The sequence below is a fragment of the Bubalus kerabau genome, chromosome 15 (assembly GCF_029407905.1).
Source record: "Bubalus kerabau isolate K-KA32 ecotype Philippines breed swamp buffalo chromosome 15, PCC_UOA_SB_1v2, whole genome shotgun sequence".
Taxonomy (NCBI): Eukaryota; Metazoa; Chordata; class Mammalia; order Artiodactyla; family Bovidae; genus Bubalus; species Bubalus kerabau.
Window position 1 is genome coordinate 15,659,118 of NC_073638.1, and position 16,848 is coordinate 15,675,965.

At 44.1% G+C, this 16,848-nt stretch overlaps 1 protein-coding gene across 3 annotated transcripts in view; it reads right to left on the reverse strand.

Annotated features, from left to right (window-relative positions):
• The window catches only part of AMOTL1 (angiomotin like 1), a 199,882-nt gene that overhangs the window by 158,058 nt on the left and 24,976 nt on the right, over positions 1–16,848 (reverse strand). For 2 of the 3 annotated variants that reach the window (XM_055547757.1, XM_055547755.1), the window contains exon 2: positions 10,203–10,337. The exons of the other annotated variant lie outside the window; for it this stretch is intronic. In XM_055547757.1, coding sequence (XP_055403732.1) covers positions 10,203–10,287 — 85 coding nt within the window. In that variant the 5' untranslated portion in view covers positions 10,288–10,337. The remainder of the gene's footprint in view (positions 1–10,202; positions 10,338–16,848) is intronic. 3 annotated transcript variants of the gene reach the window in all.

Genomic DNA, 16,848 nt, shown 5'->3' on the forward strand with positions numbered 1-16,848 from the left:
CTGAGGAAAATGAGGCTCTTTTCTCTTCTTTAATGACTTCGAGTTACTGAAAGGAATCACTAACCACAGATTATGCTTCCATTTAAAAGCAATGTACATGGTCCCACCTCTTAGTTTGCTTTCTAAGAGTTTCCTTGAAAGTTAGTTATGTGGAATTAGGATCAGGCATTCCCCATAGGAAGAGCATTACAAATATTCTACCAGGTGATTAGGTTCTGGAGCCTGCCAGATTGTTCTAACTCACAATGGACTCCCTTTCAATTTGTTCCCTATAAATGGATGACTCATAAGCTAAGAATTTTTCTTACAGCCCTTCAGTTATTTAAATTTCCTAATCAGCTGAAAGTTAATGAAAAAATATTTTTCTTGTTTTAATATTTGTTGTTGACAATTTTTCTAAAATATATGATTCCAATTTTCTATCTTAGGAAGCAAAGCAGAGAAAACAATAACATTTCCTGTTAGTCAAACAATACTTATGGGGAAGTACCATGCTTCTCTGGTGGTTCAAATGGTAAAGAATCTGCCTGCAGTGCAGGAGACCTTGATTCCATCCCTGGGTCAGGAAGATCCCCCGGTGAAGGGAATGGTAACCCACTCCAGTATTCTTGCCTGGAGAATACCCATGGACAGAGGAGCCTGGCAGGCTATCGTCTGTGGGGTTGCAAAGAGTCAGATACAACTGAGCAACTAAGCATACACACCATGCTTTCAGGATGGTAGGCAATGCATCTGCGAGGCAAGGCAGATACAATAGTGGTCAGAACGGGTTCCTGTCCTCATGTTGCTCACCTTCCAATAGGTTCAGAAGACCTTCCTAACCTTAGGCAATAACCAAACCGGATGTTTATAGACCTCTTATAAAGAAATGGTTCTGCAAATAAGTTAATCAGTACCATTTTTCTAGATTCATATATATGCGTTAATATACAATATTTGATTTTCTGACTTACTTTACTCCACATGACAGGTACTATTCTATTTACAGGACAGAAATAAAGATGCAGATGTTGAGCACGATCATGTGGACATAGCGGGGGAAGGGGAGGATGGGGCAGACTGGGAGAATAGCATTGACATATACACTATCATGTGTAAATAGACAGCTAGTGGGAAGCTGCTGTATAGCACAGGGAGCTCAGATCGGTGCTCTGTGATGACCTAGAGGGGTGGGATGGAGGGAAGAGGCTCAAGAGGGAGGGGATATATGTATACATAATAGCTGAGTCACTTTGTTGTACAGCAGAAACTAACACAACATTATAAAGCAATTATGTGAAGTGAGGGTGCAAGTCTCTCAGTTATGTCTGACTCTTTGCAACCCCATGGGCTATAGAGTCCATGGAATTGCCCAGGCCAGAAAACTGGAGTGGGTAGCCATTCCCTTTTCCAGGGAATCTTCCCAATTTGGGGATCAAACCCAGGTCTCCCACATTGCAGGTGGATTATTTACCAGCTGAGCCACAAGGGAAGCCCAAAGCAATTATACTCCAATATAAAAAGAAATTGTTCTGCTGGGAAGTTATAAAAGAGAGTACACAATATTATAGGTTGGAATCTCAGTTCTGTCAAATTATTAGGGGAGAAATCACAGGGTTGTTACTAGATCTCCCAGAGCTTCAGTTTCCTGATGATAATACTTAATACCGTATTGCTGGGAGAAGCTGAGCAGGTTAAGTGTGACCAAGCACAGTGCTGGACACTGTGGACGCTAAGGAAGAAATGTTCCTTTCTCTCCCACACAGAAGGCTTGGGCATGCTGGAGTCCTTTTTTTTGACTCTCCTAGTGGGGCTTCCCTTGTAGTTCAGTCGATAAAGAATCTGCTTGCAAGGCAGGAGACCCAGCTTCGATTCCTGGGTCGGGATTATCCCCTGGAGAAGAAATTGGCAACCCACCCCAATATTCTTGCCTAGGAAACACCATGGACAGAGGATCCTGGCGGGCTACAGACCATGGGGTCTCAAGAGTCAGACACAACTTAGCAACTCAACCACCACAGAAGGAGAGTGGGCTTCCTGCTGCTATGGCCTCTAAAGACAGGGAAGCAATCTCTGATCTTATTTCTAGGGCAGCATTTATTAGAAAGTGGGACATGTGGAGAGAAAGCAGCAAGAAGGAAATATTTCTGGGGCTCAGGGTGAATTATTTCTGGGACTCAGGTTTTCCATAGAAACATAGTACAACAGGGGGCTGATGGCTCATCTCCACTCTTACTATTACCCGCTACATGATTTGAGCAGACTTTTGGGAGCTAACCTGGGAACCCAACTTCTAGCTTTACTATTTCTTCGTATATATAAAGTTAGTAATATATTATTCATTAATATTAATAATTTTATATAATACATCAAACTTTAAATGTTTTAAATTAATTTTATTATATAAGCAAATAATATATATTCAAGGGGAAAGAAAAAGACATTTAGTCCCCATGGGTATAAACTGAGAAAATGGAAGTCCTCCTTTCTCAGTTTCCATCCACAAACTGAAATAACATCCACAGATTCTTGCGTGCTCGAGATTGCTTTTTAGGCACATTCAAACATGTTTATGAATTATTGAAACAAGTTAGGTATCCTATGATAGCTTCTGAATGAAAGACACTGCATTTCTAAATGAGATCTTGGTCCAACCCCAATCATAAACTGAGGTATGACTATTTTCTCAGTTTATAAACTGAGATATGACTATTTTCTCAGTAGGGCAAGAAAGTGTATAAACAAATCTTTGGAAAAAAAGTCTTATCAACTGTTATGTATAGAACAGTAAAATCTTGAACAGTATGTAGGTATTTAAAGTGTTCTACTTCAGTTATCCTGGAAACTCACTAAGCAGAGCTCTCATCCCTCCACCCAGGAGCTGTGCTCACGTGGCAACATGAAACATAATGCTAAAATCAAAGGAATTCTTCGGTCCATTTTTCTAGAGTTAAAAGCACTGGAAAATGCTTCTGGAGGTGTTTCTAGCAAAGCAGCCATCACTAATATCCTGCATGGTGGGCAGGATGGTAGCTGCGTACCAGCCCCTGCCCCCAGGAGGCTGGGGATGCCATCAGCCCCTGGCTTGCCTCTGCTGCGGCGGGGCCAGGGCCTGCCTTGCTGCAGCGCTGCTTGGAGCAGAGGCCACAGGGAGGGCCAGGCTAGATGGGCTGCTTTCATACCACAGGCCCCTTGGTCAATGGAGAAAAGGAGGAGACAGGCCTCATACAGGAGGTGACTTCTTCCCCCAAGAGATAAATGAGAAGTCTAAATGCCACCCTAGGGGGACTTCCCTGGTGGTTCAGTGGCTAAGACGCCATGCTTCCAATACAGGGAATGCAGGTTTGATCCCTGGTCAGAGAACTAAGATCCCACGTGCCCTGTGATGCCGCCAAAAACTTAAAAACAAAAAGTTAAAAAGAGAAAACAAATGCCACATAGGGAAAAGGTTATTTTTCGGCCAAGGTATGCTATCAATTCCCTTTGCAAGAAAAAGCTGCATGGATGCTGTAGTAAGTTAGGATGGTGGCCACAGGCTAGGATTTGTGCACAGCCTTCCCGATCCCTACCCCTGGGAGGTCACCGATTTCAAGCATGAAAGACAAGGAGGAGAGAGCTAAACCTTCCCCCTGCCTCCCTGTTCTCCCTGGTGTTGCCCTTGGCTCACGTTCTCTGCAGGTAGCCTTCTGTCTCCGGAGGCTCTCTGCTAGTTAATGGCAGAAGGGAGTGGAGATGCGAAGCTTGCCCCTCCTCCTCTCCCCACTCTGGGGAGCGAGGGCGAGACTGATTTAGGAGACAAGAGAGAGGCCGTGGCTGCCCGGGGCCGGTCTGACTCTGCTCTTATCCCGTCTCTGTGTGCATCCTCTTAGGACAGCGGACAGAGAACAGCAGGGGCACATATGTGCCCACCCATAGGGTTTCATCAAAGAGAATTTTCATCTAATTGGTGTCTCAGCATTAGCTCCAGGGCTGAAATGGCCCAAAGGACATCTCTCTTCTCCTAGGGTTTAATATTCTTTTCTTTAAGCAAACCCCACTTTTTTTTTTTTTAATAATCCTTGATGCAAGGCAGAAAGAAAACAGAGTTGCTTCATTCCCTTTAAATGAAAATCAAGCCTCAGAGAATGCTTTAAGTGTTTGATACTGTCCAGAAGAAATAAATGGCCCTAATGGAAGAATTGTGGGTGCGTGCGTGCTAAGTCGCTTCAGTCGTGTCTGACTCTGCGACCCTATGGACTGTAATCCTCCAGGCTCCTCTGTCCATGGGATTCTCCAGGCAAGAATGCTGGAGTGGGTTGCCATGCCCTCCTCCAGGGACTCTTCCCCACCCAGGGATCAAACCCATGTCTCATGTCTCCTGCATGGGTAGGCGGGTTTTTTTTTTAACCTCTAGTGCCACCTATATGTCATTATATGTCACCCGAAAATTACAGAAACAGTGCAAGCCAAGAGATGATATGGTACTAAGTCTGACAGGAAGACAAGGATTCATTTTGGTAAAAATGCTAAGCATGTTCTCTGAACAATTCAAATACCAGTGCAGTAGATGCTAACAACAAAGTGTTTTATGAAGTGTATGAACTTGGAGCCATCCAGCCCACCTCCCACCCCCAGGTAACACCCCCTGTTACCAACTATGGAATAGAGGTGAAGATTTAAGACTCTTCACTCAGCATCATATCAAAGGAAATGAACTCTGGCTGAGCCAAGAAGCGACTAGAAGGTATATGTGGCTATGACTCAGAATAAACCATTCCAAAAATACACACAGAAAAAGGTCCCTGCAGAGGAAAATCATATACTTCCAGCTTGCATTCAGCTGCATCTATTGAGTGAAATCAGACAAAATACATTGTGTTAAGGTGAAAGGTAAAAACATTTGGTGTCATTGAAATCTATAACTAAACCATTATAAAAGAGGTCCATAGAATGGATGTGAGTTTCTGCTGACATGCAGAGACCATCCTCATCTCCCATTTTGGACTGAGGCCTGCCAGGGAATCACTTCTTTCAGACATTGCAAATAGGGTCTACCTGGTGCACAAGAGCCTCTCTTTTTTTCACATTAAAATGGTTTTTCCAATAAACTATGGCCTTAACAATGTAGGTGCTGAAAGGAGAAGCAGAAGCCTGAGTTCTCGCCTTAGTTTTGCCACTAAATCTTTAACAAGTCTCCATACCTGCCTAGCCTATGATCTCCTCTGTAAAAAAAAAAAAAAAAACCTGACGTTTATGCAACTTGTTAAAGCAAATGTCAATAGGAGACCAGGGATGACAGATTATGTTGTATCAATCTTTTTACCACCCTGTATGCAGGAGAAACACACAAAGCTCAACTATACCCAATTTTATTTTATAAAATAAAAAATAATTTTTTTTTTAAAGAAATAGGACTTCCTTGGTGGCCCAGCAGTTAGGAATCCAGCTACCAATGCAGGAGACACGAGTTCGATCCCTGATCTGGGAAGATTCCACATGCTGCAGGACAGCCAAGCCCATGTACCCAAGCCACCACAGTGAAAAGCCCTCACCCTGCCATTAGAAAGTAGCCCCACTCACTCAAACTAGAGAAAGCATGCAGAATCTTCCTGGATACATTTCGTGGAGTGCTGCCTTTAGGTTGTCTAAGTCAGAGCAGTGCTTATTGGAATTAATCATTTGGTTTGATCCCTCATCCAGGAAGATGCCGCGTGCTGCAGGGCGACTGAGCTGGTGGGCCACAGCTACTGAGCCCACGTGCCCTAGAGCCCGTGCTCTGCAACAAGAGAAGCCACAGCAGTGAGAAGACCACGGACTGCTGCTGGAGAGTAGTCCCTGCCCACTGCCGCTACAGAAAGCCCGCACACAGCAACAAAGATCCAATACAGCAAAAGTAAGCAAATAATAATTTTTTTTTTTTTGGTAAGAAATAGACTCAAAGGATCAAGCTTCCTAGACATGTGATGCTACCCCCTTGAAACTGACGGGGAAGTGAACTGGATGGAGCAGAGCCCTGGAGAACAAAGACCTAAGTGTGACTGTGAGCTCTACTGTCGTTTGCCGTGCAAGCTGGACTTCATATTTGTGTCTTCACAAGTCTCAGTTTCCTCATCTGCAAAATGGGGGTAATAGTAACTGCTTGAAGAGATTTGAGTGAGGATGTGAACAAAATGAAATAATGTCCACAGCAGTGCTTGGCACCCAGACTACACTTGGAAAAATGTCCTTCCTTCCTGCAGGAGGGAAGTCCACCCCTTCCTGTTTTTATAACCAGAATGGGGAAACAGCGCCAATAAATTTCTAGACACACCTGGCTCTGGCTGCCAGGTTATGTTCCCCACACTTCCTGCCTCTTCCCTGATGATAAGTTTAAGCAGGTGGGTCCCCTGGGAAGAGTGAATGACAACAGGGTTCCCAAACAGCTGAGTGAGCGCACGTATAACAGGAAGACGTGTTTTATGGATTCACTGTGAAGGTCTGAGGACACCTCCCCTCCTGCGCCAAATCCCCACGTCTGACGGGGCAGCTGGCGAATCAGAGGAGCCTGCGGCGGTGGTCAGAACCAGGGCTCTGGCCCCCTTCTGTTCTGTGTGTCAGGCCCTGCATTTAATTTCATTTGGAAAATGTGTTCCAGGCCTTTAAAATAAATTTGCGTAACCTTGGCCCAGGCCCTTGAGGGGATTTTAAGAGTGTAGGCATTGGGAGTGGCAGAGGGACTTTCGTGGAGAAATTCTGTATCCCCCCCAGACATCCTGGGCTCTTCCCAGCCAGCTTTCCAGGAGGTTGACCCACCCTCATGGCAGCCGAGATGCCCAGATGTTGCCTGGAACTGGCCTTGCCTCCAGGCCCATGACTCACCAGGATGACTGAGCCTCCCTGGCAGATAACACGGTTCATCAAAGGACTCCGTGAAGCCAAGAATAAGATCTCAAGGCTTGCACACTTTCAGGACTTTCCCTGGTAGCTCGCTAGAAATGTAAACCCCATTAGCCCACAGTGAGCCTCCGAGATGGAGCAGCTGGGACCAGCCAGTGTTGGGAGAGGGGGGACGTGGGGTAAGGGGTGAAGGGAAGATGGTCCGAAGCAGGTGGATCAAGGCCTTGGCAATGCATTAGCTGAGGTGCCCATTGGTGACTCTTGGATGGTAATCCACACATTGGGATAGCACTGTTGGTTTTCTGGCCTTGTTAAGAGCTAGTTGTCTTTTCTACTGTGACAACGAAATAAGCAGCAAAAAAAAAAAAAAAGTCTGTAACTGGGCCCCCAGAGCCTTTAATTGAGAAGGCAGAGTAGCTAGTTTTGGAGGGTGAACCGTCAGGCAATAAGTTGGCATGGCTAAGTGTCAGGCAGACCTCCGTTCAAATCCCCACATTGCCCGTGACCTTGAGCAAGTTTCCCAGCATCTTCAGGCTCAATTTTTTTCATTCATAAAAGGAGAATAAGGTTGTTGTGAGAATGAACAGTGATGGTCTTTATCTATACTAAAGAAAGGTGTAGTGTCACGTCCGGTGTAAGGTATCTATCTAATGAGGGATTACAAATATTTTTTTTGTAATTCATCTAGCTCTGACTTAAGTCTGGCACAGGGGTCTCCCACTGTGCAAGTTTGTTTGTTTCTGAGTGTGAGTTTCCTCACCTCATTTCAACATTTCACCATATTTCCATTTTGCCACCCTACCTAGTCCTCTTAAGGCCTGCATCCTTTCCCTGAACCCTGACCTAGGCCTCTGGAGGTAGTGGTGGTTTAGTTGCTAAGTCATGTCCAACTCTTGAGATGCCATGGACTGTAGCCCACCAGGTTCCTCTATCCATAGGACTTTCCAGGCAAGAGTACTTAAGTGGATTGCCATTTCCTTCTCCAGGAGATCTTCCCAATCCAAGGAGAGAACGTGGGTCTCCTGCAGTGCAGGCAGATTCTTTACCGACTGAGCTACCAGGGAAGCCCAGCTTAATCCAGCCTGAGAATCACCCTAATCCAGCCGCTCACAAGAACTTTCACATTTCATCATACTGCTTCCTTGAGAGGGTGCTTCACCCACAAGGACAACACAGCCAAAGTCTGTCTTGGACACCTCCAACATCACAGACCGACTGTCTGAACTGGGGCCAGATAACAAGGGATCTGCTGCCCATCTGAGCTAAGCTTTTCCATCAGCTCCAGATGCTCATCACTTACCCAAGAGCAGTGCCTCTCCATCAGGCAGATCTAGACACCAGGCTGGTTCCCCTTCCTACAAGCCAGATGTATCTCCAAAGACTGTAGATATATGATGTGATGAACTCAAGGAGATGTGTGGTAATGCTTGGAACTGCTCACAGTAGAATTTCTAGCCACCCCGTTGTCACAGTGACCCCTGAGGCTTCTTTCTGCTCTAAACTTCTATGATGGATGATGCAGACAAACCATACTTACTTAATTCTCTCTTATGCCATCCAGCTTTGATGAACAAGCCTGGGGTCACTGAGCAAAATGCTCTAGGTGTGCCCAAAGCAAGGTGAAGTGATTCCAGAAGCAGTTGTGCAATGCACTGGGCTGCCACAGTCAAAAGACGTTCTCAGTGACCACAGAAATATGCAGAGGACCTGGTCTCAGCCATCATTCATTCATACATCCATTCATTCATCAAGCCACCCAGCCAGCCAGCCACCAAATACGTATCAAATATTTGCCAGGCTGCTTGTGAAAGGGATACAAAGGCAAATAAAACAAGACGTCTGCCCCTGAGAGGCTCTCAGGTCATCTAGGATGCAGACAGTGACAATACAATGTAGAAACTCTGTGGCATGGAAAGCTGCAAGCTCTGTGGCAGCTCTGAAGATGGACTGCTCATTCAGATTAGGATGGGGGTGGACGGGTGAAGAGATCACAGAAGAGATGACTGAAGCTGGAGCTTCAGAGATGAGCAGGACCTGGCCAGGTAGAAGGCACATACTAATGACAATCTTTACAGAGGCTCACAGGTGTGTGAGGGAGTGAGGCACTCAAGGATCCAGGAGGAGGTAGATACGGTGATGAGGAAGGGCTTCGTGTTTAGTGAGGAGCTGCAGGAGATGAGTCTAGAGAGACAGGCAGAGGTCAGACCAGGAAAGGCAGGCTGTGTGTGGAGCTGAGGAGGTTCAACTTTGTGCCCTGGGCTGTGAGGAGACATGGCTTAAGAACCTCTAAAAAGTGGCTCAGGTGGCAATGTGACAGGGCGTAGGAGTGAACAGCAATTGGTTTTTGTCTGGACTGCATCCAAGTTTCTTCTCTCAGAACCTAAAGCTTCCCTCTGGGGAAACTCCCATTGTGTGCAGTCATCTTGGTTGGAAAATGTACCCTGATGCAGTGCAAAAATTAAGTAAGTGTTTATTGCTATCTAAGTTACCCCATTTTAGAGATGGGGTACAGTAGGGAATGTAGTCTGGTGATCTCTGTGTCTATCTTAGTCTCTTTCTTATATTCCCAGTGCTTGGCAAGTAGTAGCTGCTCATTATTAATTGAGTGAATGAATATATAACAGCAAATGAGAGGCATACCATTTCTAAAACATCTTGTGAATGCATTAACTTCAGTGGCCTCTGTTTTCTCATCCACAGATTAGCTCTTACCAAAGTGGATCCCCATTAGATGGGCAATGGGGCAGACCTTGGACCTGACAGAGGACCACTTCCCTGTGTCAGGGGTATGGTTTTGACACCTGTATGCTCCATGCCAGGACAGTAACAACATCCCGAACTTAAACACTGAGTTGTATTAATCAGATGCTAGGATGTGGACACAGAATGAAGGTGAGCCAATCTACGCCAGTTATACCGGTTGCATTATCCCCAGTCTTAATCTTTGCAGGGCTGTGGAGAGGAGATGAGAGGGGAGGAGATGGGAGACAGGCAAGAAAATAGTGCCTGGATGTTAGGTGCTCAAAGCTATGTGACCGGCTTCCCACTCAGCTCGGGTAAGGGCTCAGTCAATGACAGCTTACGTTACTTAATAGTGCTCATTGCAAACCTCCAAGTAGGCATTCTTACTCTCATGTTAAGGCTGAGAAAACAATAGATTTTCTTAAGGCCCCATGGCGTATAAAGAGAAAATTCTGTATCTGAACCTGGGTCTGTCTGACTCCAAAGTCCATGCCTTCGCCTTTCCACCCAGCTGGTTTTGAAAAGGCAGATAGCACTGGGCATGTAGTGTGTACCGCTGGGTTGACCCAGTGGATGCATGAGTTGAAGAGAACCGTGTGTATCTGGGACAGCAAAAGCAGCCATACCCCCTCTGGTGTTGGCAAAATGATGAACTCCAGCGTGAGACAGCCAGGTTCCTTCCTCCAAAGGCCATTTTTCACTAAGGTCCATGCTTCTCGCAAGTCTCTTGTATGTGCAGCTCTCTCATCAAACGGAATCTCCTGAAATAATGAGCACGAAAAAATGGAGATAATTGACTACTGATACTCTGCTGGGGCGGGAACATGTTCTTGAAGGGAAGCACTCAATTTCTAGTTTATTTTGTTTCTTTAGCATGTGAAGATTGTTGTCAAGATTCAGGCATTCACAATAGCCAAGACAATCCCACTTCTGGGCATATATCCAGAAGAAAACTCTTAATTCTAAAAGATATACACACTCCTATGTTCATAGCAGCTCTATTCACAATACCCAAGACATGGAAGCAACCTAAGTGTCCATCGACAAATGAATTGATAAAGAAGTGGTACATATATACAATGGAATATTACTCAAGCATAAAAGAGAATGAAAAATGCCATTTGCAGCAACAGGGATGCAACTAGAGATTCTCATACTAAGTGAAGTATGTCAGGGAGAGAAAGACAAATGCTATATGATATCACATATATGAGCAATCTAAAATATGACACAGGCAATGGCACCCCACTCCAGTACTCTTGCCTGGAGAATCCCATGGATGGAGGAGCCTGGTGGGCTGCAGTCCATGGGGTCACTAAGAGTCAGACACGACTGAGCGACTTCACTTTTACTTTTTCACTTTCATGCATTGGTGAAGGCAATGGCAACCCACTCCAGTGTTCTTGCCTGGGGAGTCCCAGGGATGGGGGAGCCTGGTGGGCTGCCGTCTATGGGGTCACACAGAGTCGGACACGACTGAAGTGACTTAGTAGTAGTATGAAGCTGAAACAGACATAGAGAACAGACTTGTAGCTGCCAACAGGGAAGGAGGGTTGTGGGGGATGGACTAGGAGTGGAGCTAGTAGATGCAAACTATTACATATAGAACAAAACAGATAAACAACATTATGCATTAGCATAACACAGGGAACTATATTCAGTGACCTGGGATAAGCCACAGTGGAAAATGATATAAAAAAGAATATATATGTGTGTGTGTGTGTGTGTGTGTGTGTGTGTGTATAACTGAGTCACTTTGCAGTACAGCAAGAATTCACACAACATTGTAAATCAACTATGTGTGTGTGTGCGTGTGCATGTGTGTGTGCATGTGTGTGTGTTAGTTGCTCAGTCATGTCTGACTTTTTGTGACCCCATGGACTGTAGTTTGCCAGGCTCCTCTGTCTATGGGATTTTCCAGGCAAGAACACTGGGGTGGGTTGCCATTCCCTTCTCCTGGGGATCTTCCCAACCCAGAGATTGAACCCAGGTCTCCTGGATTGCTGCCAGATTCTTTACCATCTGAGCCACCTGTACTTCAATAAAACATAAAAATTAAAAGATTCAGGCATAGTCTGACTGTGAGATCTTCAACAAGTCTAATCGAGTCAAAAAATCATGGTTCCCCTTTTCATTCAGTTAGCATGTTTATGGAGCAACTATGGCATTCAAGGCTTTGAGCAAGGGACTTACTGTAATTAGTTCTGCATGTTTTATAGAATCCTAGAACTTCAGGGTAAGATAACAGTTTCATTAAAAAAACTAAGTATATACTTCTATATGTGACTAAAAAACAGACTGGAAAATCTGAACTAAATCCCATCATAATGGAAATATGAGTACTTCTCATTTTCTTTGTAATCTTCTGCATTTTCCATGAGACATGCATTACTTTTATAATCTGAAAAAATACATAATAAATATTATTTTCAAAGAAAATCCCAGGGCTGAGAAGGATCACGAAGATGCATTTTCTGCTTTCTCTTGGAAACCATGATAGAAGGTCCGTGTCATGAGGGCTCTAGTTTCCATAAAAAGGACACTTCACTGGCTGTCTCCAAGAAGTCCAGCCTGGGAATCCCTTCCTGTAAACCGTATCTGGGAAGGTTACAACTCACAGCCAAACTTCTCCCTACATTACAAACAGACTGTATAATTCCCTGCATTGCAGGTCCTCCAAAGAACATGACTGAATAATTGAAGGTGACTGATGGACCTAATCTGTGAATGCAGCCAGTGGGACGTTCTCCAGGGCAGAAACCCTGTCAGCCTCATTAGGATGGGCCCTGGTGATCACCAGCTGCAATCAGAGCAGCTGGCTTCCTTTGGTCTCAAGAATGCTGCTCCGAGTTGCCCTACAGGTTCCTGCACTGCCAGTCTGTCTGCAGACAAGGCAGACTGATGTGATGGGTTTTGGCTGTCTGCCTAGAGAAGGGTGGTACTCTTGGAGAGTTGCAACAAACATCCACAAATCTCTAGTTGAATTTGGAGGCACGAAAGATTGTACTGCACTTAATTGGGCCCTGGCTCATTAGGGGTTTGTGTTCAATCCAAGCACCCGAAAATTTTAGAGGGGAACTCTAGACCAGAATGGTTATAGCATAATGCCATAGGGACAACACTGGATTTGTCAACAGATTCAGATTTTAATGCTAACGCTGGCACTAACTGGGTGACTTTGGGCAAACCCATTTATACTCTTGAGGTTTAATTTCCTCAACTTCAAATGGAGGAATTAGGACTAGATGATGTCAAAGGTTTGTGAAGTCTATAATACTATGCTTTTACATACAAAGGTCACCTATCCAATTACGTTAGTAGGCTGAGAAAGCTGTGTTATTTGTCCACTAGCAAATTTGAAACTTTAGCCTCAGCATGTGAGAGGTGGCTGATGAGACTAGAGATAGTCTGCCTTTGGAACAAGATGGGTGCTCTGTGCAAACCTAAAAACATATTTGGAACAGAAATTCAGTTCTGGGCCATGATCATACCAGTTTCTTGTTCAATCACTAAGTTATGTCCAGTTCTTTGCAATCCCATGGACTGCAGCATGCAGGCTCCCCTGTCCTTCACTATCTCCCGGAGTTTGCTCAAACTCATGTCCACTGAGTTGGTGATGCCATCCAACCATCTCATCTTCTGTCACCCCCTTCTCCTTTTGCCTTCAATCTGTCCCAGCATCAGGGTCTCTTCCAATCAGTTGGCTCTTCACATCAGGTGGCTAAGTATTGGCTCTTAAGCTTCAGACTCAGTCCTTCCAATGAATATTCAGGACTGATTTCCTTTAGGATTGACTGGTTTGATCTCCTTGTAGTCCAAGGGACTCTCAAGAGTCTTCTCCAGCACCAGTTTGAAAGCATCAGTTCTTTGGCACTTGGCCTTCTTTATGGTCCAGCTCTCACATCCATACATGACCACTAGAAAAACCATAGCTTTGAAGATGGACCTTTGTCAGCAAACTGATGTTTCTGCTTTAATACACTATGTAGTTTTGTTGTAGTTTTCTTTCCAAGGAGAAAGTACTTTTTAATTTCATTAAAACTGCAAGTTTTACAGGTATAATCATTTAATCAAATAAACTAAATACTCAAAGTCTTATATCTTTACCAATTGTAAAATAACATTAATAATAATATTACATCCTTTAAAAGCAACATGTATTTATCATATACTGTTCATTCAAAATCATTTTATTAATCTTGAGAAGTGAGTTGGAGATTATAATAACTTTGTTTGATAAAAATGGAACTTTACTGAATCATTGGAGAAGGGTTTTCAAAGTAGATTCTTCATCTCTCTTGGTCCAGTGGCCTAGACACCCACTTCCCTTCTCCAGGGGATCTTCCTAACCCAGGGATTGAACCTAGATCTCCCACATTGCAGACAGATTCTTTACCATCTGAGCCACCAAGGAGCGGGGGAGAAGAAACCCACTGGACTCCAGAAAAGAGAATTGTAAGGTGCTATCTTCTGGATGAGGGAGGTTAGGCTCTCACACCCATACATTTTATTTTATTAATCTGAACTGCATAGGTTCATGTTGAGTGTTTTATTAACTTCAACTTGAAAGCCCTGCTGGTTTCTCTAATGCTTGAATTTCACACCTCAACTTGGGAAAGTCAAGCACAAAATGTGAAACGAAATTGCATCAAACACAAGTATTTCAAGGAAGACTGATCAGTCGCATCTGTTCCTGAAATTCTAACACCATCACATCAGTCACAGGAAGCCCCAGAGTTGCTCACAAAACTCTGGAGGCTAGTGGATATTTTCCTAGCTTCTGGCCATATAAGACAACTTATTCAGAGTTTTCTATAAAAGGTTTAATCTGTAGCCAAGTCAAAATTCTATCAAGGACCAAGTCCATATAAAAGAAACTAAAAGGCAAAAAAAAAAAAAAAAATTAATGCAAGCATAGGAATAAGAAGTGAAGAAAGTTTTCTGTAAAACAGCACATGGCAGCTCAAACAATAATACATACGATAGGGCGGAGTAGAGGGCATGAGTGGGAAAGTACCGGGAACTTACACTCGTAATTCTGACTTCGAGAAGCTCTTTTTTTCCCAAGAGATATCTGTACTCCCACATTCACTGATGCATTATTCACAATAGCCAAGATATGGAAACAACCTACGTGTCTTGTCAGTGGACGAATAGATGTGGAAGATAGATACAATGAAATATTATTCAGCTGAGGCTTCCCTGGTGGCTCAGCGGTAAAGAATCCGCCCGCATTGCAGGAGACCCAGGTTCAATTCCTGGGTCAGGAAGATCCCCTGGAGGAGGGCATGACAACCCACTCCAGTATTCTTGCCTGGAGAATCCCCATGGACAGAGGAGCCAGACGGGTGAAAGTCCATAGGGTTGCACAAAGTCGGACATGACTGAAGAGACTTAGCACACACATACACACATACACATTATTCAGCCATAAGAAGGGAATATTGCCATTTGCAACAACATGGATGGACCTGGAGGGCATTGTGCTAGGTGAAATAAGCCAGACTGAGAAAGACAAATAGTGCATGGTATCATGTACATGTAAAATCTAAAGGAAAAAAAAGAGCTCATAGAAACAGAGAGTAGAAAAAACAGTTGCCAAGGGCAAGGTGGCAGGGGAAATAGGAAAAGGTTGGTATAAAGGGTAGAACTTTCAATTATAAGATGAACAAGTTCTGAGGATCTAATTGTATAACACCGTGACTATAACTGATAACACTATTGTATAATTGAAATTTTTTAAAAGAGTTGAATTTAATGTTCTCACTGAGAGAAAAAATAAGATAAATATATGTGAGATGATGGATGTGTTTACTAGATGGGAGAATCATTTCACAATGTGTGTGTATATCTATATATCGGAGAAGGCAATGGCACCCCACTCCAGTACTCTTGCCTGGAAAATCCCATGGATGGAGGAGCCTGGTAGGCTGCAGTCCATAGGGTCGCGAAGAGTCGGACACGACTGAGCGACTTCCCTTTCACTTTTCACTTTCACGCATTGGAGAAGGATATGGCAACCCACTCCAGTGTTCTTGCCTGGAGAATCCCAAGGACAGGGGAGCCTGGTGGGCTTCCGACTATGGGGTCGCACAGTTGGACACGACTGAAGCGACTTAGCAGCAGCAGCAGTATATATATATATGTGTGTATATATATATATATATATATATCTCAAATCATCATGATGTACACTTTAAATGTCTTCCAATATTGTCAATTCTACCTCAATAAATCTGAAAAAATTAAAATAATAAATAGCAAAAAATGGGGAGAGAGAAAGAAGAACTGAGCAGAGTTGGACGCTGGGATCTATGGAATACTGGAGTACTTTGAGCATAATATTGATATTAATGAATATTGGATGATTCAGTTCAGTTCAGTCACTCAGTCTTGTCCAAGTCTTACTACTCCATGGACTACCGCACAACAGGCTTGCCTGTCCATAAGCAGCTCCTGGAGTTTACTCAAAGTCATGACCATTAAGTCAGTGATGCCATCCAACCATCTAATCCTCTGCCGTCCCCTTCTCCTCCTGCCTTCAATATTTCCCAGCATCAGGGTCTTTTCAAATGAGTCAGTTCTTCACATCAGGTGGCCAAAGTATTGGAGTTTCAACTTCAACATCAGTTCTTCCAATGAATATTCAAGACTGATTTCCTTTAGGATTGACTGATTTGATCTCCTTGCAGTCCAAGGGACTCTCAAGAGTCTTCCAACACCACAGTTCAAAAGCATTGAATGAATGAATAAATGATAATGGCCAGTGTGGGTAAGGACCCTAGTCAGATACTATATCCTATTAAGCTCCCAAAGGCAACCTATCTACCCTAAGAGAGGGTGTGAAGCCAAATGGATCTTTGGACTTGAGTTTAGGGCTCAGGTTCTCCAACCACCAGAATTCTTTTTGGAGCTGCCTCTAGAGCAAGCCACCGCCCCAGCTGCCTGAGGGATCTTAATTCCCAAGCAGGGATCGAACCTGGGTTCTGGCAATGAAAGCACCAAGTCTTAATCACTGGACAACCAGGGAATTCCCTGGTCATCCTTGATTAGTTGATTGTATCTCCCATCCAGTCACCAAACTTTGTCCAGTCTAACATCTAAATATCTCAAGAATGCAATTGCTACCCTCTGCTTTCATTGCCTCAGCCTTAGTTCAGCCACCATCCCCTCTTACTGAGACACTGTGGCGACTTCAGTGGATCCCTGGTCTTTCTTTCCTCCAACCCTTTCTCCACACTTTGCTGTAATATTTTTAGAACACAGATTTGA